Below are 27,168 nucleotides of genomic sequence, written 5' to 3'. Positions count from 1 at the left end.
CCTGCCACCTGCTCAATGCCAAGTCAACACACCTTCACCTCAGATTGTCAAAGGCTCAAACTGGCACTCTTCCCCTCAAATTCCAGCCTCTGTGCTAAAGTTTGTGCACGAAAGTGGGCATAATTATTATAACAGCAGAATGAAGCAACCCAAACAGTGACACTATTTATGTGGAATATACAATGGATAAAAGGAGTGTGCTAGGCTGAGAACATCTCCAACAAGCATATCAAAGAACAATACATACAACATGATTCTGGTTAGTAAAAGAAACAAACCTGGGAAAAATAAGACAAAATCAGAGAGGGAGACAAACCATAAGAGACTCTTAAGCATAGGAAACAAATGGCGGGTTGCTGGAGGGGAGAGGGTGGGGGGATGGGGAGCTGGGTGATGGGCATTAAGGAGGGCACATGATGTAATGAGCACTGGGTGTTACATGCAATTGATGAACCACTGAACTCTACCTTGGAAACTAATAATACATTATACGTTAATTAATTGACTTTAAATTAAAAAAGGATCCCCCCCAAAAGACCCACGCAAGACCCTTTATGACTTGACCTTCAGCCTTATTGAAGGCTATTCTTCACCTCAAGCTTTTCACTGAAATAAAACCAAATATACCATTCACTTCAGTGTGTTTGCTAATACTCGTTTCTCTGTCTCCAACACCCTTATTTTCTTTCTTTTTGGCTACTCACATCTATGCCCAGGGCTCGGATTCGGAAAGGAGAACAAATGAGGACATAGAACCAATATTAGGAATGAGAAGGGGACATCTCTACATCCTTATAAATGCTCAAACATGGAGAGGATTATGGAAAGATAAAACTAACAACTTTATACCAATAAATTTGATAAAATGGAAAAATCACTAGAAGAATTTATCTAACAAAAGCAGCAAAAGACTATTCATAACAGTTTTGTTCACAATTACTGCAAATTGCAAACAACACAAATGTCAATCAACATTAGAATGGATAAATTCTGGTATATTTACACAGATAGCATAAAAATGAATGAAGTAGTTACATATGACAACCTGGATGACTCTAAGAAACATAAGCAAGACAAAGAATACATATAGTACAATTTCACCCACATATATTTTAAAAATAAGCACAAATAGCTATATTGTTTAAGGATGTGTATATAATGGTTAAATCAAGGAAATAACTATCACAAAATGAAGGTAGTGATTTTCTCTAGAAAGGAAGGGGAGTATCATGATGAGAAGGGACAGAAGAGGAGGTTTTGGGGTATTGTTAAATGTTCTATATTTTGACCTTTGTTGTGATTACCTGGGTGATCACTTTATAATTAGTAAGCTGTATGTTCATATTTTATGAAATGTTCTCTCTCTATATTTAATCATAAAATATTTCAAAAAGAACATTAGGATGGTCATAAAAGAAATTTTAAATTTATTTTTATTTTTTAAAAAGATTTTATTTATTTGAGAGAGAGAGAACATGAGAGAGAGAGAGAGAGAGAGAGAGAGAGGGCACAAGCAGGGAGACAGGCAGAGGGAGAAGAAGACTCCCTGCTGAGCAGGGAGCCTGATTCAAGGCTTGATCCTGGGACCCTGGGATCATGACCTGAGCTGAAGGCAGATGCTTAACTGACTAAGCCACCCAGGTGCCCCAAAGAAAATTTTTTTAGATTAAAAAATCATTTCTGGGAACTAAAATAATTCTATGTAATTGTCTGTTAGCTAAAGAATGAAGGGAAAATAAAAACTTATTTGATATCCCCAGGTCCAAGACAAATATCGTATTTATAATAATTCTCAGAAACACTTTAGAATTTAGGATCTTGAAAAGTGATCTAAGAGTGCATAGATAAATGTGTTCCTCAAAATTAATTAGTGAAGTTATTCCCCTTCAAACTTTCCTTTTGGTTAGTAGAACTCAGCATTTGTTCATTCAGCAATTTTTTATTGAGTTCCAATTATGTGTTGGGTACAGCTGAACAAATAAGTGAATGAATACGTTAATCTATTAAAAGTAATCTTGACCTAGAAGTCCAAATCATTGACTAATGTATTCAGTAAGAAAGCACATATCATATCTTTTAACTGTACTTTTAAATTAAGTGCATGGGATCAATGTAATGCTGAATTTAAGACTAACACATAGATTCACATAAACAGGCACCCAGACAGAGGTCTTGTTTAATGTAGAATGAGCTTCTACTCCCCCTCTCCATCTTCCCTCACATCTAAAACTCTTGTCATTTTAGAGTATGGGCAGTTCTAAGTTTGCATGGTTCCAATATATATGAATCTCTTACTATAGTTAATGAACACCAGTCCCCATCAACATAGTTCAAATTTCAGTTACCATGGAATATTAACGCAAGTAATTACATAAAATATAAATCACAGCTAGCTCTTCAGTCCATAAATCACTACAGAAGTAACAGATGTTCATCATGATCAGTGATCAATTATGTCACTTTTTTCAAAGTTTGTCACTGACTGGTCCCTGCGGACACTTATTCAGTTTGAGCACAGACAATAAAGTGTGTAGTTGTTTTACCTCTTTGTCTGCTACTAATAAACCCATCTGACATTTTACAAAAATGGATAATTGAAAGAGGGAATTGGCCAAAATTGGCCATTTCGAGATGAAAGTGTAGCAAAGAAATGACACATGGTAATGGTAAAAAGTCGAAGTTGAATTGAACAGAAATGTAGTTACAGAAGAAAAAGCTGACTCTGAGAATGCTGACAATGCCACCATCTGACAGACTCTAGATAAGCAGCTAGAGAACTTTGTGAAGGTGAACTTAACATAAATGGGGAAAGTGGTTGTGACAAAAAGTATGAAGATGGCCCAGAGAAAGTGCCACCAACAAAAACATTTCGTATTAAAGGAACTCTTGGAGCTATTTGACAAAACTGAAAGCACAAAGGATATAATGTTGGAAGCTGATCCAAACTTAGGAGTATGACAATCAGCTAAGGCATAAAAAAGATGCTTGCTCGATCATAAGTTATACCATGAGAAGAAGACAAGCACAAGGGCGTTCAAACTATTCTTGATAAGTTTTTTACAAAGAAATAGGACATTCTTGGGGCGCCTGGGTGGCACAGCGGTTAAGCGTCTGCCTTCGGCTCAGGGCGTGATCCCGGCGTTATGGGATCGAGCCCCACATCAGGCTCTTCCGCTATGAGCCTGCTTCTTCCTCTCCCATTCCCCCTGCTTGTGTTCCCTCTCTCGCTGGCTGTCTCTATCTCTGTCGAATAAATAAATAAAATCTTAAAAAAAAAAAAAAGAAATAGGACATTCTGATACCCAATGTTTCCAATGTTTTAAATTACAGTATGATTAATAGATATTAGTTTTACTATTTTTTATTTCCCACTTACGGCTGATAGTAAGACAGATTTTAACAATTTTGAAAGGTCCTGGAACAAATATAACTTTTCCCCATTGATTGTTCAGACTACTTTGAATGGTTTCAGCTTGCACAAGTCATTTTTAGATCCCACACTTGTGTGCAATTCCAAGACTGTACTTCAAATGAGGTAAGAGGCAGCCCTCTTCCCTCTACTCTCAAACATGATCAATTGATACATTTGATGCATCTGGGCATAGGACTAAGCAGGATCTGACTATTTTTGGTCCTGTGCTCTCCATTTTTGCCCAAACACCCACTTATTAGTGTCGCTCTGCAAACTTGTTAAACCTGGAACTGGGCCTTGAGCCACCAAAAGCCATCAAGTTACTCCCTTACTAAAAACCCTCCAGTGGCTTCCAATTGCATTAGAAATCCTTATCCTGGCTCTCAAGTTCTGCATGTATCTCCTTCCCAAGTCTCAGTCCTCATGCCATGGCATCCCCTGCCCAGCCCCCTCCCACCCTACCCCGCCCCTGAGGCGCCTTTCGGGTCCACAAACGCGTGGGCCTCTCACTGTGGCTCCTGCAGCTGCTGGAAGTTCTTCTCCATCATTACCCTCCTAAACCCTACTCATCTTTTAGGGCTTTGACTTCCGGCTTTATAGGTTAGGGCCCCTTTACGTGTCCTCACAAAAGCGCCTATACTATGCCTTTATAGCCCTTACTTATAACAGTGTCTGATAAACGATAAAATGGTTCTCCCTCCCGCAGGGCTATGTTAAAAATTTCTTGGATCTAAGCACTTTTGCCTTCGTGAGGCACTTATTCATTAAAAAAATAATAATAAACATTAACTAATAGATTTTCGTGGGCCCTAAAACTTTCACTTTTTCCTCTGATATAAGAAAAAAAAATCAAAACACGTTCTTTGATCCTAAAGGGTCACTGTTTTCTTGACTTTACATGAAGTTCGAGCATTGTCCTGCCCCCCTCCCCCCCCCAAAGCGTCGACGGGCCTAGGCGCCGCTTCTACCGTGCCTGGCGGATTGGCAGCCCAGCCCCCAGGCCTGGGAACGCTTGCCCACCGAGTTGAGGTGGCGTCGCGATCCTCAGACACGTGTGTGGAGGAGGCGCTCGGGCCCGCGGTGTGTTAGAACCGGTGGGCGTCGGTGCTGTCCCGGCCCGGGCCGCCAAAACCTGCCTGAGGGCGGTCCGAACTCGGCCCAGGCCCACCCTGCGAGGCGCTCTCCTCCGCGCTCTCGGGCTTTCCTCCCGCTGAGGTCGTCCTCCCGCTGAGGCCCTCGGCACTCCTACTGCCCCGACGCAGGGAAAAGTGAGGCTATTCCGCCTTCCTTGGGAAGGCAGAGGCCCCATTACCTGGTCCTCTGGCTATCGGAGTGTGCCTGCGCCGCGGAAGGCGCCCCCGTCAGGCAGACCGCGGCTGCGCGGGGCTGCTCACTGCGCGCGCAGCCTCGGGGGCTGCCTCAGGGCCTACCTATCTCAGGACCACAGTTTCCAAGTCTTTGGGCGCCAGGGAAATGGCCCTACTTTGGCCCTGAGGTAGAGTTTTATATCTCTGTTGAGAATGTTATGCTAAACTTGACACTTCCTTTTTAGCTAACTCCCAGCCCCATTTAAATATTCCAGTAACACCCCCCCTCAACATTCCAGTGGCATCCCCATTGTGTCCTTAGGTTTAACCTTTCTCTTCCACATCGTTCATTCACTTATTCAGTCGGTCACTCTTTTGTTCAATAAATACTTGTTGAGGGCACACTATGTGCCAGGCACTGTGATAGGATTGGTTTCAGTGGACATACAATGGTCCCAGCCCTCATGAAATTTAGTCTTATTTTCAAGAAACTCTTTCAAGCCTTCAAACCTCTACATTCCAAAAGGGTCTGCCCGTTTCTACTCATGCTCATTCTCATTTGCTTGCTGTTGATTCCTACAGTCCCTTTGACAAAATTCAGTGGAGATAGGAGTGTCCTGCTGGCTTGCTGTATCAATCTCAAATGTCTGTTTTCCCTTCTAGACTAAGCAATTTGAATCCAGGAACTATGTTTTGTGTGTCTCTGCACAGGGGCCACACTAATCTTCTCTGTATCGTTACTATTTTAATATATGTGCTGCCCAAGCGAGCCCTAGAAACTGTATTTTAATCATCTTCTTACCTCTGGTACTTTAAAAATGGCTAGCACATAGTAGATCCTCCGTAACTATTGAATGCATAAATCAGAACGTGCACTTTAGAGAGATTACCCTGATGGCAATCTGAAAGGGAGAGATTGGAGGCAGATTTTGCTTTTTTTTTTTTTTTTAATGAAACTATTGTATAGTCTAGGTGAGCAATAATAAAGTCCTGAACTATGATGATGATAATGGAAAGAAAAGGACAAACTTAAGTTATTTATGAGGCAGAATTAAGAGGACACAATGACTGTTTACATGTGGACATGGTAGCCAGCCTCCAGGATGGTCCCCTGCAATCCTTATATTCCACTCTTGTGTAGTCCCTACCCACAATGCATGAGAGTTGGCCTGTGGGACTGACAGAATATGGCAGAAATTATTATGCTTTACTTCTGAGGCTAGATTATAAAAGACATTGTGACTTTCACCTTGCTTTTTTGGGTCACTTGCTCTAAAGAAGTAACACTATATTCTGACATTCCAACAATCCCATGGAGAGGTCCATATGGAAAGGAATTGAGACTTATTGCCAATAGCTACTATCAACTTGCCAGGCATGGAATTAAGCCATCCTGGAAGTGGATCGTCCAACCCTAGTCAAACATTCAGATGACTGCAGCCCCATCCAATATCAGGACTATAAGCTCTTTTTATTTTTTTAAAGATTTTATTTATGTATTTGTCAGTGAGAGAGAGAGAGAGAGAGAGTTCACAAGCAGGGAGAGTGGCAGGCAGAGGGAGAAGCAGGCTCCCTCCTGAGCAAGGAGCACGACGCGGGACTGGATCCCAGGACTCTGGGATCATGACCTGAGCTGAAGGCAAATGCTTAACCAACTGAGCCACCCAGGCATCCCAGGACTATAAGCTCTTGAGAGATAGGGAGCTAGACAGCTCAGCTTAGCTGTGGCTGAATTCCTGACACAGGGAAACTGGGAGAGATAATAAATGTGAGAGATAAAATGTTTATTGTTTTAAGCCACTGAATTTTGATGTTAATTTGTTAACATTTGTTACGTAGCCTAGATAACCAATGAGTGGGGGATGAAAGAGGATAAAGCAAAGACTACCTGCAAGGCTATAAATTGGAGTACTAAGTGCTTGAAGAAGGGGCAAGGAGGAATTGGGATGGGGAGATAGTGAGTTATTTTCAGGCCCTGTGTTTGTCTTGTCTGTAGGATTTCCAAGTGGATATATCCATAGGTAGTCTTTCCCCCTCGCTCTCAAAGGCCTACTCATCCTTGAACACTCAGTTCAGTTGTCACTTCTGTGAAACCTTCATGATTTGCTCAGGCAAAACCTAAATCTTCTGAACATTTATTTCACATTATTATAGAAAACATAAATCACTTTGCATTGCAATGATCTATTTGCAGTTGTTAAATGCTTGCTAAAATAACACTTTTGAGAAATTTGGTGTGTGTACCCATTCCACACATATTTTCCCTATTAGTACAGATAACGGGCATTTGAGCTTTTGGAGCCCACCGAGCAAACCCGCCACTGGAAGACCCGGAGCCACACCTCCAGCGAGGCGCCAAAGTAGAACTCCCACCTATACCTAGGTCTAACTCCGCCTGTACCTGGGTTGGGCCGCTTCGTTCCTTAGCTCCGCCTCCTCCCAACTCCGATTGGCTGGAGAAGGAAATCGGCCCGACCATTAGTTCTTTCTTGAAGGGGCGGAGCCGGGTTGCGTTCTCGTCTGGCCGACGCAGGCCGAACCGGACCGAGGAGAACCGAGCGGGGCCGAGGCCGAGGCCGGCGGCGCGGCGGCTCTGAGCTGAGGTGGCAGGGCGCACCCCACCCAGCGGCCAGGCGGAGCCAAAGATGCTGGCTTCTGCCACGCCGCCCCTCTCGGGCTCCCAGCCGCCTCCGGCCTCGCCCTTCCCGCTGCTGCTTCTGGCGGTGCTGAGCAGCCCGGTATCCGGCCGCGTCCCCCGCTCGGTGCCCAGGACCTCGCTTCCTATCTCCGGTAAGGCGTGGGCGCTCTCGCCCTCAGCCCTTCGCGCCGCGCCCAGGCCCCGCCTGCAGGTGCCCGCACCCACCTGCCCTACGTACGGACCCGGGCAAGCGCTCTGGGGCCCTTCCGCGCAGCGCCGGGCGTCCCGCGCCGCCCACGCCCCGCAAGGACCAGGGCGGGACCCCGCACGCGGTGCTGCTCCCAAGACACGCCCAGGCGGCTCCCGCGGCCCTTTACTCGCGGAACCGCGGTTGAGCCCCTCACCGAGCAGACGCGGACACTGAGGCCCAGGCAGGGGATGGGGGTTTCCTGAGGTCGTCCATTTCGGAGTTCCTTCTCCCTTATTCCGTCTTCCCAGATATACACCTGTGTCCCTCACGCCAGCTTGACGCCCTTTCTTCTTCCAGCTCATTGGTCTTTCATTCTACTCCAGCTACCCATCCTTCTCCAGCTCAGCATTTCCATCTGCCCACTTCTCAAATCCATTCCCTTATCATCCTTTATACCTCCCTGCAAGCTTTTTGCCCTGCTGGTAGCCCTCCTCTCCCTAACCTTCACTTCCCAGGCCTCTCGCAGCTCTGACACAACTCCTGTTCTCTGATCCATGATCCACCGTAACCCTCGTAACTCCTCAGCATTCCCTGCTCTCTCTACCCGTTCGCTACATTGAGTGTTGGGAAACCGTTCAGTGAGTTGATTTAAAAATCTGTTTAAATGATTTCTAAAATCTTCAGAAGAAAAAAAAAAAGGGAGGAAGGAGATTTGGTCCTTTCAAAAGATGAGGAAGAAGCCAGGGGATGCCACAAGGTTAAAAATGGTCATTGGAGTGATTCACACTTTAATGGGTCTTTCTGAGGTGGGCGTGAGCATGGCCACTGACCTTGTTTTCTTCTCAGTGGGCAATGAGTGTCAGCACCTTGTGCAGACAGAACCAGTGAAGCTGAGAGGATAACCTGTTGGCAAAACCTCACAAGTGGGTAATAGTGTGGAGTCTAAACGTCAGCCTAGTGACATATAGGGTTGCTATGAATCCAGAAGACAAAGTTGTGGTCAGAGACTGGGGTTTGTTTGTGCGGGAGCAATAGCCACAAAATAGAATTGAGGTTGCCTGGCTGGGTTGATAACTAGAAATGCACAGAAGTCTAGATAGCAAGGTGAAACAGAGCTGAGGATACAAAGGGAGGTTGGGTGAACAGGGCTTATAATGAGCATGAGAGAAGAGGCAGGTACAGCACAGACATGAGTTTGGGTGTGCGAGGATGGGGTGGGTGGGGCCCCATGGATCAGCACAACTAGGAATGAATGGCTTGGAGCCGTTCTGTCTGTCTTGAGGGTGGCTGAGCAGATGAAGCGGGTGGAGCAGAGCCATGTTGGTGCTGGAATAGGGGCCCTAGAGTGAGCTAAGAAGGTAAATTCATGCTAACTTATTTGTCATAATCTTTAAGTAGAGTTTTGAATGATGATATGAAGTTTAGGTTTGGCCCAAATGGAACACATGCCTAAGTAAGAAAGAAAGGAGCCATTTTGAAACATGTAGTACATGTCAGTTGCTTCCACATATGTTATCACATTTAATTCTGTCAACAAGCCTCGTTGTTGGCGTTTACAGATGAGAAAAGTGATGCTCAGGGCAAGTAACTTACTCAAGATCATACAACTGGTAAGTGAAAGAGCCACATTTAAACTCGGGCTGATCCATTTGGAAAACATATACTCTTGCCTACTCTTTACCTCTTTGGGTGGAAATGGGGTGGGGTTGGGGAGGACAAGAGCAGTGGGAAAGACAGGTGATAGTCTCCTAAAGTGTTGGTGAAAAGAGTGAATTGTTTTCCTTCTAAGTAAAAAGAAGTTAATAAGTAGTGATTAAAAAAAAATTAGAGAGGAAAGTACTTGTACCTTCTATAAGTATTTTCAAATTACGTATCATGTTGCTATGAATAGAAATTACAGACTTAATATTTATGCTGTTATTTTAATGAAGTGTTTTATTTTTACATAAAAAGCATAGTTGACTCCATTATCTGCTAAATATTCTGGCCTCATCAGTTCTATCTCTTTGGGGAGGTTAGATGGTTGGCCTGTCAAAGCTCTGTTTTTCTCCCTCATGGCTGCTAAATAAATAGTACTTGGAAGAGAACAGAAATTGAGCCCCTGGGTTTTGCCTTTGTGGCCCCAACCCTTATGAAGCAATGGCTGATATTACTGTCCCCTCTCACCCTCTCTTCTTGCCAGAGGCTGACTCCTATCTCACCCGGTTCACCGTCCCTCAGACATACAATTACTCTGTCCTCCTCGTGGATCCTGCTTCCCATATGCTTTATGTCGGCGCCCGGGACACCATCTTTGCTTTATCCCTCCCCTTCTCAGGGGAGAGACCCCGAAGGGTGAGAGATGAAACTGGGGAGGATCCAGACCCCAGAGCATGTGATCAGATACACAGTTTTATGGGATTGGTGGTGGTGGGGTGTTCATAATAACCAAATATGTAACTGGTGGTGGTAGGAGGGGGAGTATTCGTGAAAATGAGCATAGGAAGAATATTCATTATCTTCACTAAGGGTGATGGGGGTGGTCATGTGACTGGGAAGGCTATGAGGGAGGTTTATGATGGGGAGGAGGCCACAGTGACCAGGTTTCAGGTCACAGTGGGCAGAGGAATCATTAGAATCACATTTCTTTAGGACAATAGCTTTTCACCTTTATTGACCACCCCTTAGTAAGAAATATTTGATACATTTTGACCCAGGACAGGTAGTGTGTATTGAAAGATCCCTTTCTTGAAACAATATCTTTTCTCCTATATGTGATACATTCTGATAAATCCTATTTCATTAAAAATAAAAGCAATTGATTTCATTACTCATTAATGGCTGGAGACCTCCAGTTTGAAAAACAGTGCTCTCATCCGTGGTGGTGGTGGTGGTCGGGGTGGGGGTGCGGGGCTCTGCAGTTGTCAAATTGATGGACATTGTGGAACTGTTTTACCTACCCTGACTTGAGAGGAATTTGGGGAGAATGTGGGAGAAACAATTACTCTTCTTTTCTCAGATTGACTGGACGGTGCCTGAGGCCCACAGACAGAACTGTAGGAAGAAAGGCAAGAAGGAGGTAGGTGTGAATCTTGTCCCTGTCCTGAGTGTCAATTAAGACCTAGTTCCAGCCCTGACTCCGTGTCTGTCCCCTGCAGTGCTCCCATCCCAGTGGGCCCAGGCAGGGGCTCTAACACCATGTCATCACCTGTCATCTCTAATCCCAGAGCTGCATCTAACTGTCCTGACACTACCCTACCTCTCCTTGTACCTGCTGCTTCTGATTCTCTCTAATCATCTCTGACCCCCAGGACGAATGTCACAATTTTGTCCAGATTCTCGCCATTGCCAATGCCTCTCACCTCCTCACTTGTGGCACCTTCGCTTTTGATCCGAAGTGCGGGGTTATTGTGAGTGACGGGTGGGAGGATGGGAAAGGTCTTCTGTGAGTGACTGTGATGGGAGCATGCTTAAGGCAACACTTGTGCATGATACACACAGGGGTGAGGGATGTCCTCACAGGGTGGAGCCTATGTCTGCCACAGAAGGGGGGTAGGAGAGGGAAGGGGAAGGAGGTAGAAGGTGAGGTATACTGAGTCTAAAGAGAGAAGAGGGATGGTAAAGGGGATTAGGGATGCTAGCTAGGCCCAGAGGATGATAAATCCAGGAGAGACTTTAGAGGCCAGTAATTCTTGTTTCCTTTGCTCTGTGTATGCTTTGTCCAGGCAGCCTAGGTCCATTTCTTAATCAGCACAATCCATGCCCGTGTCTTCCTCCCATGGCATGTGACCGTTTCTCACCCCCTTCTCCCACCTCTACTGCCAGCTTCATTCTGTGTGGGCTGTGACCCTCTGCTCTCATGGCTCCTGAGGTCACTGCCCACTAATGTAGTACTTGGATCTTGCCTTCAAAGTGGCCACTCTATTAGTCACCTTTTCCCCGAGGTCCTGTTCATTGCTGCTGGAGCGCTGGGCATCTCCACCCTCACACTCAGGCAGACTTGAGACATGTATATCCCTGATCATCTCTAGGCTAGTCATGGCTTCTGGAGTTAATGGGACCAGTGGCATCTCAGGAAGGTCTTAATGTTTTTGAACCCTTAGCTTTTCCCATCAGTTATTCAAAAGTCAGTCACTGGTCCTCTGCCAGCACACAATTGTGTCAAGAATCTAGGATGAGTCAAAAGCCTCCCATGTTCTTTGTATTCAGTGGCTTCCCTTTCTGCTCCAAGGAGCAATAGAAGGAGTGCAATGACTCCCTTTCCTGGTTCTGATCCTTAACCGTAGATTTTGACTTGACCCTTCTGCAAACTGTAGTACTCCTTGTCACCTGGATCTCATCAGTGTATATGTCCGAACCCCTCCTTGTTGAAGACCATCCTCATATCTCTGGCTTTGAATGCTGTAATTGTATGTGCTTGATTGCCCCAGTCAGTCTCTCTGGGCTGCCCCTGAGGTTAGTTGGGTTTTTGTTGAGTGTTTTTTGTAATGTGGATGAAAGACTCACCACCAGGGTGTGGATAGCTTCCTCATCTTGGGAAGGTTTCTAGTTTGGGGTGGTGTTGAAAATCTCTATATCCCATCAGGTGATGTTGAGGGTATGGTTTCCTTACAGTTCTCACAAAGCTCGGAAAATAGTGGTAGAACTACCATTGCCATATAGGTCTTTTTCCAGTTTGCACACACTTAGGAAACCCATGGGTGTGAATCCCGGTGCCATGGCTCAACATGATCACTTCTAGTTAGTCTCCTAGAGCCTTCTATTCTTCCGTGGCTCACTGAGGGAACCTAATGGGTGTTATATTCTACAGACATAAAATGTTGTGTACATCCTGTCAGGATTCTATTTCTATCCATTCCTGAGAAAAATCAGTAACCAGAGTGAAGAGAGGGGTCTGCCTTTGCACTCCCATGACTTTTAGCTCCTTCTCTGAACTCTCCTATCTAGCGGGTGTGTGAAATGAAGAACCATCTTTTGGTCAAGGCTTGTTTGTAGGAGAATATAGGGCATAGCCCCCTGCCCCCAAAGTCAGCTGTGTTAACTCTTCAAGCCATATACTAAGGCTGCCCTCTAGACTTCTTCAATGCTCTTGTGCCTTTACTGTTTGATCCTGCTACCTGGCAACTCCTGTCTGCTTAAGCAAGTTCTTGCCTTATCCTTAGCGTTGGACCTCTCATGTCCCAGACTGATGATTTTGAGACCATGTATAACTATTATGTGAGAGCTTTGACTAGCTGATCCAGACACAACAACTCACTCAGAGTTGATTGCTCAGAGAAACGAACGTTCTTACAAAAGGCAATTCAGGCACTGGACGTACCAGCTCTAACAGTATGGAGTGCTGCCATTCAGTGACAGCTCATTGGATATTGGAGGGAAATATTTTAGTTTGCTTTGTTGAGGGAATTCTAGCAGTTAACAGAGAAAAATGCTAGACGTAACAATAGCAATGACAAGACTTCCCATTCAGTTGAAAATGTACTCTGTCCTAGGCATGGTACTAGGGACTTTACATTCAAGATGGAGTTTAGTTCTTAGCACCACACTGATATTTAGCTATTATTTATATCCATTTTACAAGCAAGGGAATGGAAGTTCCAAAAGGTTGGGTACCATGTCTAATATTATGTAGCTGGCAGAGGTAGAGCCAAGATTTAAATCCAGCTGTGTCTGGTTCTGCCCCACTACCCTGTTCTTCTAGTCTAGCCTGCAGCACAGAAGACCTTACATGGTTTCAATGTCTTGTGACATTTGTCCTGTTTCATGTGACAGGGACCATCATTTCTTTTCTTTTTTTCCCCCTAACCACCTTGGGAAGGTCCTTTGTCTGTCTTGTACTCTTTTTGGCCAAAGCCAAAGGATGGATTCCAACCCTACAGCTCAGTGAGAGCCTTCCTGCCTAGCTCTGTCTTTCAGCTGGAGGGACTTGCCTTTACGACAACTGGTGATACAATGAGGAATCTCAACATTCAGACGGAGACTCAAGGGAATGGTCTTACCCCTTTCAGACCCTAATTAAATGTCACTTTGACAAGACAGTAATCATAACCTATCTAGTTAATAGGAGCCTCATTTGCTTAAAAATTATAAACCTACATAATACAGTGATGCCGTTTGGGGAAACTGGATGAGGACTTGTTTTGACATACTGAGTTTTAAGGGGCTGATAGGCTGTCTTTGTGAGGAAGTCCAGCTGCCAAGTGTAGACACACCAGAGATTAGAAGGCATCCGAATTTCAGAGAATTTGGGGAATAATTCCAATAATTTCCAGTTAGAAAGCCTAACTGGAAATGTAAGAATGAGTGAGGTCATTGAAGTATATGTGACAAGGACTAAGGATAGATCCTTACATGGTTAGGGGCTAGAAAGGAAAATAGAAGCAACCAAAGGAGACAGAGAAGCAACAGTTAGGTAGGAGGAGGATGGTAGACTTTTAAGAGAATCAAGACAGACTATTTGAAGGAGAGAGTGAGTAAAAAATATCAGATGCTGCATATACAGATTAGGAGGATGAGCACTGAGAAAAGGAATCCTTGGTGAAACGTAAGGGAGTGGTCTTAGGCACAGGGGTGGGAAAGCATGATTTGTTTTCTGGGAGTAACAAGTCTTGATCCAGGTCTGGTTGGAAGAAAGTGTTCATTTCGAGCAGTATTAGAAAGGAAGTAATTTGGGCTAATGGCTTTGTATTCTAGGCAATGGTGAGCCATTTTGTCACTCTCTTGCTCAAAAATTTATCAAGGCAGTGACTGATACTGTAAGAATATTAATCTGTGGCGGATATGCAGAGTAAATTGTGGGCAAGTCTAGGCAATATGGAGAAGAGGCGGTTACTGCTGTAATTTTGGTGAGAGGTAAGAAGAGCCACCGCAGCATGTATCTCCCTTTGTCCAAAGTGCCGAGACATCTTGGTAGTGTCTCACTGAGCTATCATCCATCTCTTTTCTCAGGCCAGGCTGCTCCCATGGCCACACAGGTGAGATGCTTGTGCCCTTGTGGGACCCCTCATTCCAGAAGACTCTCTTGACTCAGTGTTCCCTTTTTGGGGACCTCAGATCACATCTGATTTTAATAGGTCGTGTTCAAGGCGCTCTCAGTAAAACAAAACCTTATTTGCCCACTATAGCAAATAGATGAGCGGTCAGAATGGGCCCGTAGCGTACTTATACTCAGGGGATATATATCTATGTGGCTACTTCAACCACCAGCAAAGTAGTTAGGCTCCAGCAACACCATATGCCCCCCCTAGTGAACTAGAGGTTTTGTGTCTGGCTCTTCCGTGCCATAACTTTGATTCCTAACCAGCCACAGTTAACTTCCCTGCCAGTCTCTGGCTGAAGTCATCCCTGGTTTCCATTTTTAGATGTTATCTTGAAGGCTGTCTTAGTGCCGGATGCTCAGGTAAGGTAACTTCTGGCTGGCCCTGGTGGACTCCTACATCTCTCGCCTCCTGTCCAGTTCAGGCCTGCTGTAGTCCCTGAATGAAGAAGGCAGTTACTTGCCAAATCCTCAAATTCTGACTTGAGTTTCAGATCTTTGCTAACTTTGCAGATTCCCTTCCCCCTTTCTATGTATCCTTGACTCTGGTCCTGTCCTTTATCCTTGAGGTAGGAGTAGGGGAAGACAGCCCTTCTCTCTAAGGCTCTGGGCTTCAGATGATCTTATATCAGCCTGTACTCTTCTTTACCCTTCCTAAGAGCTCCAGCCCTCAGGAGGCCTGCTTTCTTCCCTTCGTCATCCTTGTCCTGTCACATAGTCCCCAGCCAGTTGCAAACCCTAGCATTTCAGAGGAAAGATCTGCCTCTTAGCCTCTTAGTGTCTTCTCGGGCCATCCATGGGGTTCCTTCAGCAGGGCATGTGGGTGTTGGTATTAGGGGAATGGAGGGAAGAGGAATACACTGGTGAAAAGAGGGATGGCAGAGATGGGAAATGCCAGAACGGGTGGGGGAATTGGGAACAGCAGACTGGGAGTTATGGGGATGGTAGCGGATGAATGGGAGATGAATGGAAATTGGGCTCTTCCTTCATCTGACCATCTTTGTAATTCTCACCGTGAGCAGCCTCTCCATGACCCTAAAACAATTGCCCCCTTCTGGTCTATAGGATGTGTCCAGTTTCCAGCAGGTTGAAAGACTTGAGAATGGCCGGGGGAAATGTCCTTTTGAGCCAGCTCAGCGGTCAGCAGCTGTAATGGCTGGTGAGTGGGGAGAGCCCAGAACCTGTGGCTCCTTGCTGTAATTGCCTCCTTCCCCACCCCTGCTGTTGGAATTTCTGTGTCCTTTCTTTCCTTTCCTTGCAATGTCTATTATTCCCATGTCTCTTTCTAGCCTTTCCTGTTCTTCCCACGGTGCCTGTGTCCTCCTGCTTTTTCCCAGATTCTTCCCCTGGGTTTTCTCTAGAGTACGTATCCTCTGCACCTCTAGTGTGAGTGTTTGCTCTGTTAACCCCTTTTTCTTTTCTCATGGTGCTCCCCTTCCTGCCCTCGTTTTTAAGAGGAATCTACTACAATGCATATTGTAATACATTTGGAAAAAGTATGAAAAAGAACATAAGAAATCTTGTAGAATAGCACTGTCCAAAAGCACTTTGTGGGACAATAGAAATGTTCTATGTCTGTGCTGTCTAAAACGATAGCCACTAGCTACACGTGGCTCTTGAGTCCTTGGACAATGTGATTAATTTGACTGGAGGAAGGAATTTGAGTGGCTAGTATCTACCATCTTTGCACAGTTCTAGAGTATCAGAAAATCACTGCCAATGTTGTGGGATGTTTCTTTCTAGCTTTGTAAATAAATGTGTGTGTACTTCCATATGCACTCATGCATATAAATTTTGCTGGCCGGTCCTTTGCTGGCCGGTTGCTCAGAGGAATCAGTAATCATTAATGACTGTTAAATACATTCCTGCTCTTATTTCCTTTGACCAAGCTGTATACAGTTCAAGTGTGCAGTGGTTCAATCACAGTTGATGCCTAAATCTTTTCTGGAGAATGACTTCATAATCCTTCAGCAGCCACAAAGTGAATTGTTTGTGTGGCATGTATTTAATTTTGAATTGTTTTATGTAACTTTTTATCATAGGCATTTCTATACAATTTGAAATTTTTAAAAAAGATTTTATTTATTTATTTGAGAGCGAGAATGAGCAGTGGGGAGGGACAGAGGAGGAGAGAGATAGAGAAGAGTCTGATGCCGGGCTTGGTCCCAGGACCCTGAGATCATGACCTGAGCCAAAGGCAGATGCTTAGACTGAGCCACCCAGGCACCCCCAATTTAAAATTTTTTTGTGAAGAAAATTTTTAATAATAGGATGCTACCCATCCTGTGAGCATACCATAATTTAATTAAGCAGTCCCAAGTCATTTATATAAGTTTATTTGATTTCCAGGTTTATTTAATTTACCTCAAAGTTTTTGCTAGTACCCATAACACTGTAATGAACATTTTTGTGCATAAGTGTTTATCCTCATTTTAGATTGTCTCAAGATTCCTGGAAATGGATTACTATATCAAAGGGTGTGAACATTTTATGGCTCATTATTTGTTGCTAATTGAGTTTTTAGAAAGAGTGTCCCAATTTACACCCTAAATCAGTAGGAATGAGAGTGTTTTGCTTTTTTCTCACATAAATTTCACTAGAATAGTATCGTTGTCATTTTGAAAAATCTTTGCTAATTTGAGGCTAAAAAATGGCACCTTGTTTTAATTTGTATTTTTTGAATATTCGTGAAGTTAAACATTTTTCATATTTTAGTACTTATTTTTATTTCTTCTTTGGTAAATCTCCTCATATTCTTGGGCCAATTATCAGGTGGGATATGTGTTCTAATCTATATCTTTTCCTTTTGTTTTTAAGCTAAATCCTTCTTCAGTTAGAGAGCAGATAAAAATTTTTCTTCTTACAGATTTTTCCCCCAAATGTGTAACTCTTTGATCTGTGTGGAACTTACTTTAATGAATGGCATGAGATGGAGATCTAAATTAATTTTTCCCAATTAGCTAATCAGTTGACTCAGCAGCATTCATCGTACTGCTTTTTCTTTCTTCATTGACTTTTGCTGTTCATTATCATAAAATTAATTTTTACCCATTCTTTTGGACTACATTTTATGAAAAACAAAAATTGGGACACAAGATCTAACGGTGAAATTTTTTTTTCTTACTCATGGCTTTATAGGAAAAGTCTTAAAAGCTAGCTATACAAATTAAATCACTCTTAGTCATACAGTTAATGACTTTTCTGAAAAGTTATAAAACAAAAAGTTTTTGAAAATGAACATTAGTTTATACAAGGTTTGTCATTTTTATCATTCATTTGCAATTGAAATTGATGAGACCTTGTTTATAGTCATATATGTTTACATAAAACAGTTTAGTGAATAGTTTTCTTGGCTTTTTATCAAGCATCTTTGGCAAAACTCTGAGCCAGTCATTGGGTCATTAAGAAAGATTTATCAGTTTTAGCAGTTGTCTCTTGATTCTACATGATTTTTTATCAACAAAATGACTTCTCAATTACAGCAATCTAAGGTAATCAATTAGCATCCTTTCTTTGTTTCAAGCAGTGATGTTTATACTCAGCCTTCTGCATGTAATCTCTCTGTGTTCCATTCAGTTAGTGAATTCACATTAGCATGTGGTTTAAGAACACAAATTTCAAAAATAAGATCATTTTATGACAAAGAACGTTTTCAAAAAGGAAAGCCATTTTTCAAAAGGGTTTCTCAATTCTTTTTTTTTCCAGATAATAAAATTCAGATTACCTTTCATCTGATAATTGATGGAAATGATCAGAAGTCACTTTCTAACTATTTAGAATGGAGAGCTTCTCCATGTGTCTTTCTGTCTTTGATCCAAATCACAGACAATACCAATATTCTGTATTTTCCTCTGAAGTTCGTAATTTATAGGGCTATAATTTAAATTTCTTTAAACTTGACTTAAGTGCCAGTATTCAGTTGGAGCTTTCAATGTTGATCTATTATGCTCTGCTGACCCTTTGTTTTGAAAATAGCAGTATAGAAAATTGTGACGTTATGGAAGAACTAGAACTTAAATTCCCAGTTAGGATCTGTAAAAATGTCCTTAAGGGCAATAGAGGTATTTTGAAATGAAAAGAAGAGCTTTTAGTAATGAAAATATTATTAGAATGTATTAACAGGAGCATTTCTTGTTTTAAATTATAAAAATTACAGTGTGCATTATGGATAATTGAGAAAATATAGAAATATAGAATGAAGGAAATGAAAAACTAATTGTAATTCAGTCATCACCAGGTAGCCACTATTACTATTTTCGAGTATTTTCTTCTACTGTGTCTGTCTCTGTGTATATTTGTAATACATTGGAATTATCGTGCATATTTCACTTAATATTGTATACTGAACATTTTCTCATAGAATTAATTATTAAAAACATGATTTTTAGTGATTACATTCTCTTCCATGACTTGAATGTAGCAGTCTATTGCCATATAATTATACATTCAAAATGTAAAATAAATTATTGCTTTTATCAATAATGCTGCAGAAGAAATCCCTTCACATAGATTTTTATGTAAATCCCTTACATGAATCTAATTAATTGCGTATTAGTCAACCCACAAAGTACAATTGCTGGGCCAAAGGGTGTAAAGGTTTTTATGGTACTTGGTGGATTTGGCCAAATTGCCCTCCAGTTAGTCTTGTCAGCATTGATGAGAGGACCCCTTTCATTGCACCCTTTTCAGTCCCAAGTAATACAGTTAATAAACATATAGTGACCACCCCCTCCAGAGCCCAATTTTATATATTTTTGCTTGCATCTCCATTGGTGATGTTGAACAACTTTCCATTTGTTTATTGGTACTTCATTAGGAAAAATCCTCAGAAATCTTGTCTTCAAATATGACATTTATTCATACTGCATTTAGATAAAATTAACAAAATTTTCTCGGTGTCTCTTTTTGCACTATTCCAATTTGGAAAAATGCAGATATTTTGACAATAATGTTCATGTTAGCCTAAGAACACTGGCAGTTCCTTCTGTCTCCTTTAGATGGTCTTTGTCTTCCACTCATCCTTTCAAGGTTGGTGTTCCTTGGACCCCCTCTCAAGGTCCTGTTCTCTTCTCATTCTATGGTTGTAGTTGTGGTCTCCACCAGCCTCACAGATTTGTTTCCACTGCATTCTGATGCCTCCCAGACATTATCTGGAGCTACAGACCACATATCTAGCTGCCTTCCAGGCATCTCCACATAGATGTCCCACAGAAATCACAAAATCAACATGTCCCAAACCAAGCTCATCCTCATTTACCTTCCCCAAACCTGCTCCCCCACCAGTGTCCCCTCCTCTGAGTGCACAGTGCTGTTACCCTCCCAAGTACCCCAGCTGGAAACAGCAGTCGGTCATCCTTGGTTCTTCCTACCAACATCCTATAACAAATAGGGCTTTTATCGAGAAGAGCAGAAGGAGGGAGTATTTGTTCTTTCTCTTCGGGAATCTAGCCTGTGTTTTATCATCTCTGTTTGATCTCATTGCATCTTGCGATTACTGCATCTGCCAAGAAGCACTGAAAATATTCCAGATGTACTGGGTGCTGCTGGCATTTTGGGGTCAAGCCTACCTCTTAAATTCGGGAGTGTTTTCGCCAAGACTAGCATTCACACACTGAAACAAGACAGTTAGAAATCTTGTGTAACCAACGGAGGAAAAGGTAGAATAAACACTGCATCTCCAACTATCTAATTATGTTCTCATCATAGGCTGTTATATATATTTAAAAAAAGTATCCAGCTGGCCTAATCCTTAGATAAGGAAATGGAGAATATTAGGCTAGGAGCTATCTATCCTACAGAGCTCTGACTGTGTGAAGAAAAGGGAGTGGAGGGTGGAAGGCCAGGGCGTTTAAAATCTCCCCCCTTTTTTTAAAGCTAGTGAGTGATTATTCCTATTATAAATCTTCTTTTGAAGTGACCATTTTGATACCAAAGTGAAAAATTAAAACCCCAGGGTGGAGTGAAGTACTCACTGCCATGGCGCATGCGAGGCTGTCAGTGTTGGGTTGCTAACGCACCCGCGAAGCCTATGTCACAGCCTTTACACTTGGGCGAGGAGAGAACTATTTCCATACATAATTGTGATTTTTCTTTGGTTGTGACTCTTCATCTTTTGTGTCTTTCAGTCTCCCCCCACCCCAGTATTTCCAAAATGAAAAATATCTTAATTTGAGGGGTTATAAAAGTAAAAGATGGTAACTACAACAAACATTCAGTGAGTACAAGAAAGTAGAAAGGAGAAAATAAAAATCATTGTAATTCCGTTAGTCAGAAATGTGTCATTAACACTGTAGAGTTGTAGCTCCTTCCAGTCCTTCCTATGTCTGCAGACATATACGTTTTGTTTTTTTTTAAATGGATTATATCATACCTGGTGTTTTTCTTTTTTTTCTAACCAGCTTGCTCACCGAATTCGCACTGTGGGCATCATTCTCTTTTGCACGTCATCTTTTGCCAATAGCTAATGCGTGTTTTAATGTTTACTGAATTGATCCATTCAGTACTAACTTGCCAACGATTGCACATACAGGGTATTTTATTATTTGAGCAATGCAACATAATATTTGAAATTGAGACTGTCCTGGAGAATCTAGGACATGTGGTGATCCCTTGTCCTCCTGAAATCGTGACCTTGATGGCTTCTGTTCCTTCTCCTTGGGGCCTGTGTGAATGTGTGTGTGTGTGTGTGTGTGTGTGTGTGGCAAGCCCCTTGATATTCCTGGAATACCTGGAACCCTGCTACTTCCCCCCCAAAGTGTCTGACCCCTCCTGCTGTCCCTTAGTGTCAGTGACCTTCTGCTCTTTCACTCCGAGTGAGTGTTCTCTTCAGCAATTCTAGGCTCCAGAGTTGCTGACTGCCCCCATTGGTCCCTTAGAAACTTCTGGGACATGTTACTTCCATCTATTGCTGGGTCCTTACAAAATACTTCTTTGTTGTCTTCAGCAATTCTAGGCTCCAGAGTTGCTGACTGCCCCCATTGGTCCCTTAGAAACTTCTGGGACATGTTACTTCCATCTATTGCTGGGTCCTTACAAAATACTTCTTTGTCCATGACACAACTGCCGGGTTTTGGTTTTAGTGTTTTGTGTACAATGCTCATAGGGAGATTTTTCACTGTAACTCTGGCTTCTGTATCAACTCCCCCCCCCCCCCCGGTGGCTCATTTGCTGCCCCACGTGCTGTCAGACTATGCCCTCAACATGGTTTTCTCCTTCCTTAAGTACTCTGGGAGGGAATGGAGTGACATTTTATAGCGCACGCCTCCCCCTACCTTCTGGCAACAACTCAAGCCTGTGGTCCCTGAGGTTTCATAAGGAGCCTCAACTCACATGCATTGAATGGCAGCCATGCTCCAGGCCCTACGTGGGCTCTATGTTTGTATGGCATTTAACCCTCAGCACAGCTCTGAGTGGAGGGTGGTATTATCTCCATTCTATGTTTGAGGTACCTGAAGCTAATTTGCCCAAGATCATACTACTTATAAGTATTTAGGGTCCAAAGCCAGGCCTTCTGAGCTCCAGAACACTTGGATTCTTTTCACAATCTCCAGGAATAGAATAGTCTCTCCTCCCCACCCCACAAGGGTATTTCTAACCCTCTGCTGCTGCCCTCAGAAGCTTTCTGACCCTTTTTTGCTTTGTATGAAGTATTTTTTAAAAATAGTGGTTATTTTTCCAGTACCTGAGACAAGCAACTTTGCTCAAGCATTTGTGACCCCAGGATGGTTGTGCTTCCCCCAAAGTGGCCCTACTCAACTGCTTCCTTCAAGGTGCATGAGTCTGCATGGCTCTTGCTGGGCCTCCCTTGCACCACCTTCCAGCACACTAGTCTCTCTTGCTTCTCTAGCCTCTCTGGCTTGATTTTCCTAGTTGTTTTCAATTGCCTCTCCCTTTAAATGGTGGTATTCCCAGGGACCTTTTTTCTCACTTCCTCTTTCTCTCTGGCTATCACATTCATGGTGTGGCTTAAGCCTGACTCCCAAGTTGCCTGACTGGCCCTGTTACCTGGGCCCTTCTGTCTGATTGCCTTCCAGTGTCTCCAACCAATGTTCTGAAGGGACTTCAACCTTAGCACTTTCCACATCTAGAGTCCCAACTGCCTTCTTATGGGCTTTCTCCTACCATTTTTGGCTTTGCTCATAGTATCACCCTCTGCTGTCACCCATCTTATAAGCTGGAGACGTTAAAGACATTATTTTGTTCCATTCTTTCACATCTCATATTCAGTTGATTTTCAAATCTCGTTAATTGATTCTGCCTCAGAAATATCCCCCTAATCCAACCTTCTAATTTTTACTTTTTCCTCCCTTCCTTCGTTCCTTCTTTCCTTCCTTCCTTCCTTTTTTTCCCCAGCCCTTTTATTCCCTCTGCTGCTACCTTAGTTCCGGCCCTCCACTCTTGCCTGAATTGTATGAATGGCCTTATAACTAGCGTTATCTTCTTAAAACCCCAAACTGATCATGACAGTCTCTTCCTCAAGAAAATCTGCAGTTTTACTCTTATCTGTAGGATAAAGTCTACATTCCCTGACACAGCAGAGCAGACTCTTCACAGTTGGGTGTCCATCTTTTCCCCTCCAGCTCCATTTGTGCTCACTAGCCCAGCAGCCCCTGTCCCCCCCAGAACTGCTGCCACAGGGAGCCCCTCACATCCCCCCACATGGCTCCTCTCTTCTCCAGCTGCTTGTCTTCCTCCCTGAAGTCCAGCCCCCTGGCAAATTGCTCCTTCTTCAGACCCAGCTAGATGTCACCTCTTGGATGCTGTTTCCCCTGGTTAGATGTGGCTGGGTTCTCCTCTGTGCTCCCCCACACATCTGTTAGTCCATGTCTCCTGGTATCTGAGCACATGTTTGTCTTCCAGACTCAAATGGGGGCTCTTGGAGGCAGTGATGTGCTTATTAGCACGTGGCACAGTGGCTCTGACGTAGTAGGTGGTGAAGGAATGCCACTCTGTTCTCTCCAGAGTTCCTGGGATACTCAAAACCACTCCAGGGGGCTATGACCTTCTAGTACCCCTGAGAAATTTTCTACTAGTTGTTTCTGAGCCCTTGTTTGTGTTACAGGGTGGCTGTAGTTGTCTTAGATTCCTCCCACAGAGCCATACCTCCTCTTCCTGCCGAGTGTCTGTGATTTCTCTCTTCTCCAGTCCCACCATCCCTACAGCACCTCTGCCTCTGCACTGTAGCAGGAGGGAGGATCTGACTCCTCATTTGCTTCTTCTGGCTGCCTGTGAAGGATTCCTTAATCCCTCAGGCTGGTGTTCCTCAAAGTGAGGTCCTGAATTACCCACATGCAGTAACTCTGCTTGTTTGAAAACTTAGTTCTTGGGCCATCCCCTAACTCTGCTGGGGGAGAGTTGCTGGGCCCGGGGCCCAGGAATCTGTGTTTTGATCAATTCCCCAGTTGACGCTGGTATATTCTAAAGCTGTGACTTGTTCTAGAGCAGTGTCCGCCCCCAATCAGAAAGAAAGAGCACCCGTTCCCTCAGACATGTACCAGAGTGAGAGAGTGGAAGTGAGACCGGGGCATGCTGCAAAGCAGGCCCCCTTCCTGGAGAGTCACAGTATCATCAGTACAATAGGGAATAGAGGCGGCCTGAAAACAACGATGACAACAGCAAACAAGCCAATAGACAAAAACAAAACAAAACAAAACAAAACAAAAAAAACCCCCGATTTTCACAAGGGTAGCCCTTATTCTTTCTTCCTGCATGTTAGCATGTGGACAGTTTTCCCTTAACATGGGTGGCCTTTTCTACCCTGGAGTACTTTGTGTCTATGTTGATTGTGAGATGCTGCCTGTCAGGTGCTTGGCAGTGCGTGCTGTGCAGTAGGCACTCAGCTCTTGAGGGTTCCTGCCCCCGCTTCATCCCCTGCTCTGCCTGCAACCCCCTCTGCTTCCCTCAGTCGTCTCTGACAGCCCATCTCCTCCCTGTCGCCCTGCAGGGGGCGTCCTCTATGCGGCTACTGTGAAAAACTACCTGGGGACGGAGCCAATTATCTCCCGGGCTGTGGGTCGCGCCGAGGACTGGATTCGGACAGAGACCTTGCCATCCTGGCTTAACGGTGGGGAGAGGGGGACGGGTGCTCTGGGGGACAGGGCTGGCTGAGGCCGGGTGGCCCCAGGCTGTGTCTGTTGTATCTGAGGCCACTGGTCTCCCCAGCCCCAGCCTTTGCTGCAGCCGTGGCCTTGAGCCCAGCCGAGTGGGGGGATGAAGACGGAGATGATGAGATCTACTTCTTCTTTACGGAGACTTCCCGAGCATTTGACTCATATGAGCGCATTAAGGTCCCACGGGTGGCCCGTGTTTGTGCGGTGAGACCACTGTCCCAACTGTCTGTCTATCCTCTTCTGCTCTGCCTGTCCTGTCTTTTCCTCTCTGGGCCTCCGTCTTTGCATCTCTCCTCTCTCTCCTTTTCCCCTCTGCCTTAACTTTTTTCTGGGAGCTTGGAGAATGTGCGGAAAGGGCTCTGGCCTTTCACTCCCATAATTACCCTTATGACACACTGTCCCCAGGAGGTGGACTAGTGGAGAGGTCAAAGGCCGGAACTGTTGAGAGCTAGTCCTGGGTTCAAGTCCCGGCTCCACCAGTTCCTGCCTCTGTGACTCTAGGCAGGTTCTTTAGCATCTTTGAACCTCCTCTGTAAGATGAGGATATTAGTGACCTCTAGCTAGAAGGGTCATTTTGAGGACTTAATGAGGTGACTTATGGAAAGCATGTAGGGCAGTATTTTGTAAGTACGCAATGAACTCAGTCACCATCATGGTTACTGTGACCCCGACCAGCCCCGGACCTCCTTAGCCCCTGCAGTACTCTGTATCTCCATCCTTGCGTTTCTTGCATCTGTCTTCCCGTCTGTCTGTGTTCGCCCTGAAGACAGGGAAACCTATATTGGTGTCCACATGCCTCCCACAATGTTGGTCTTCTAAAGAGAACTTCCTATGCGCTTGTCACCCCAGGGGGACCTTGGAGGCCGGAAGACTCTCCAGCACCGATGGACGACATTTCTGAAGGCTGACCTGCTATGTCCAGGGCCTGAGCATGGCCGGGCCTCCAGTGTTCTGCACGATGTGGCCATTCTCCGACCTGAGCATGGATCGGAGACCCCCATCTTTTATGGCATTTTTTCCTCCCAGTGGTGAGGGGGCCTGGCGTGGGGGAGAGTTATTGGGTGGGAGATATGTGGGGGATGGGTGCAGTGCCAGTGCTGTCTGCTCCAGAGGGGCTGGGCTCTTCCTGGAGTGGGCTGCATGGCTCCCTTGGCATTTCTCATGGGTCCTCTCATTTGATGGGAATGAGTTGCTGCTCCCTAGTTCCCTCCAAATATCTGGTTCCAACCTGTGACTGTTACAGGGAGGGGGCGGCCATCTCTGCTGTCTGTGCCTTCCGACCACAAGACATTCGGACAGTGCTGAATGGTCCCTTCAGAGACCTGAAACATGACTGCAACAGGGGACTGCCTGTCATGGACAACGATGTACCCCAGCCCAGACCTGGAGAGGTGAGGGGGTGGGGCATCTCTTCACTTCACGCCTGCATTGCCGCAGGAGAGGAAGGGCCCAACTAAGCATCACGGACTCTTCCCGGCTCCTGGGAAACTGTCACCCATCCTGTGTTTCCTCTAGTGCATCACCAACAACATGAAGCTCCAGCAGTTTGGCTCATCACTCTCGCTGCCTGATCGTGTGCTCACCTTCATCCGGGACCACCCCCTCATGGACAGGCCAGTGTTTCCAACAGATGACCATCCCCTGCTTGTCACTACGGATACAGCCTATCTCAGAGTTGTGGCCCACAGGGTGACCAGCCTCTCAGGGAAAGAGTACGATGTGCTCTACCTGGGGACAGGTATGTTTAATAGTCAAGCGAGTTGCCCATCTGTGTACACATGCTCCTGTCACAGAGCGGCTCCCCTACGTACAGGTGTCAGAGTCCCCAGGCACGGGTACACTTCTATCATTATGTCTTGCCACTTGTCTGCTTCCTAGACGACGGACACCTCCACCGAGCAGTGCGGATTGGAGCCCAGCTCAGTGTCCTGGAGGATCTGGCCTTGTTCCCAGAGCCACAGCCAGTTGAGAGTATGAAATTGTTTCAAGTGAGTTATAGATTTTGGGGAGTCTGGTGGGGGAACATCTGAGTCCAGAGCCAGTTACTACCCTGAGGTCTGGGAGATCCAGCATATTCTTCTTCCTCACTCTCCTGTAGAACTGGCTCCTGGTGGGCTCCCGTACTGAGGTGACACAAGTGAACACAACCAACTGTGGCCGTCTCCAGAGCTGCTCAGAGTGCATTCTGGCCCAAGACCCCGTCTGTGCCTGGAGCTTCCGGCTGGATACGTGTGTGGCCCATGCTGGGGAGCATGGCGGGTGAGTGTTGCTGCGCTGGTCTCTTGCCTGGTGTCCCAGGGCAATCCACATGTTTATGTCTGTTTCTCATCTGTGGGGGCACCTGGCTCCTCAGTTGGTAGAGCCTACGACTCTTGATCTCAGGGTCATGAGTTCAGGCCCCATGTTGGGCATGGAGCCTACTTTATTTTTATTTTATTTTATTTTATTATTTTATTTTATTTTATTTTATTTTATTTTATTTTATTTTATTTTATTT

General features: G+C 44.6%; 1 protein-coding gene and 1 non-coding gene across 5 annotated transcripts in view; one reads left to right on the top strand and one right to left on the bottom strand.

Annotated features, from left to right (window-relative positions):
• Window positions 1-5,386: 5,386 nt before the first annotated feature.
• On the bottom strand, window positions 5,387-5,492 carry LOC121101084. The gene has a single exon (XR_005833041.1). It is a non-coding gene; the product is annotated as a U6 spliceosomal RNA (small nuclear RNA).
• Window positions 5,493-7,191: 1,699 nt separating this feature from the next.
• Window positions 7,192-27,168, top strand: part of SEMA4F (ssemaphorin 4F) — a 32,134-nt gene continuing 12,157 nt past the window's right edge. For 3 of the 4 annotated variants that reach the window (XR_005832871.1, XR_005832870.1, XM_040623269.1), the window contains exons 1-12: window positions 7,192-7,509; window positions 9,730-9,881; window positions 10,546-10,605; window positions 10,838-10,936; window positions 15,628-15,721; window positions 24,506-24,625; window positions 24,724-24,875; window positions 25,521-25,699; window positions 25,915-26,062; window positions 26,187-26,409; window positions 26,550-26,659; window positions 26,770-26,930. Coding sequence is in view for 2 of the 4 variants with exons in the window: in XM_040623269.1 (XP_040479203.1) it covers window positions 7,365-7,509; window positions 9,730-9,881; window positions 10,546-10,605; window positions 10,838-10,936; window positions 15,628-15,721; window positions 24,506-24,625; window positions 24,724-24,875; window positions 25,521-25,699; window positions 25,915-26,062; window positions 26,187-26,409; window positions 26,550-26,659; window positions 26,770-26,930 (1,643 nt within the window). In the remaining 2 variants the exon portion in view is untranslated. The remainder of the gene's footprint in view (window positions 7,510-9,729; window positions 9,882-10,545; window positions 10,606-10,837; window positions 10,937-15,627; window positions 15,722-24,505; window positions 24,626-24,723; window positions 24,876-25,520; window positions 25,700-25,914; window positions 26,063-26,186; window positions 26,410-26,549; window positions 26,660-26,769; window positions 26,931-27,168) is intronic. The other variant, XM_040623270.1, reaches the window with a different exon arrangement.

The sequence above is a fragment of the Ursus maritimus genome, unplaced genomic scaffold (genome assembly GCF_017311325.1).
Source record: "Ursus maritimus isolate PB19 unplaced genomic scaffold, ASM1731132v1 scaffold_6, whole genome shotgun sequence".
Taxonomy (NCBI): domain Eukaryota; kingdom Metazoa; phylum Chordata; class Mammalia; order Carnivora; family Ursidae; genus Ursus; species Ursus maritimus.
This window is presented reverse-complemented; position numbering and strand designations above follow the sequence as displayed.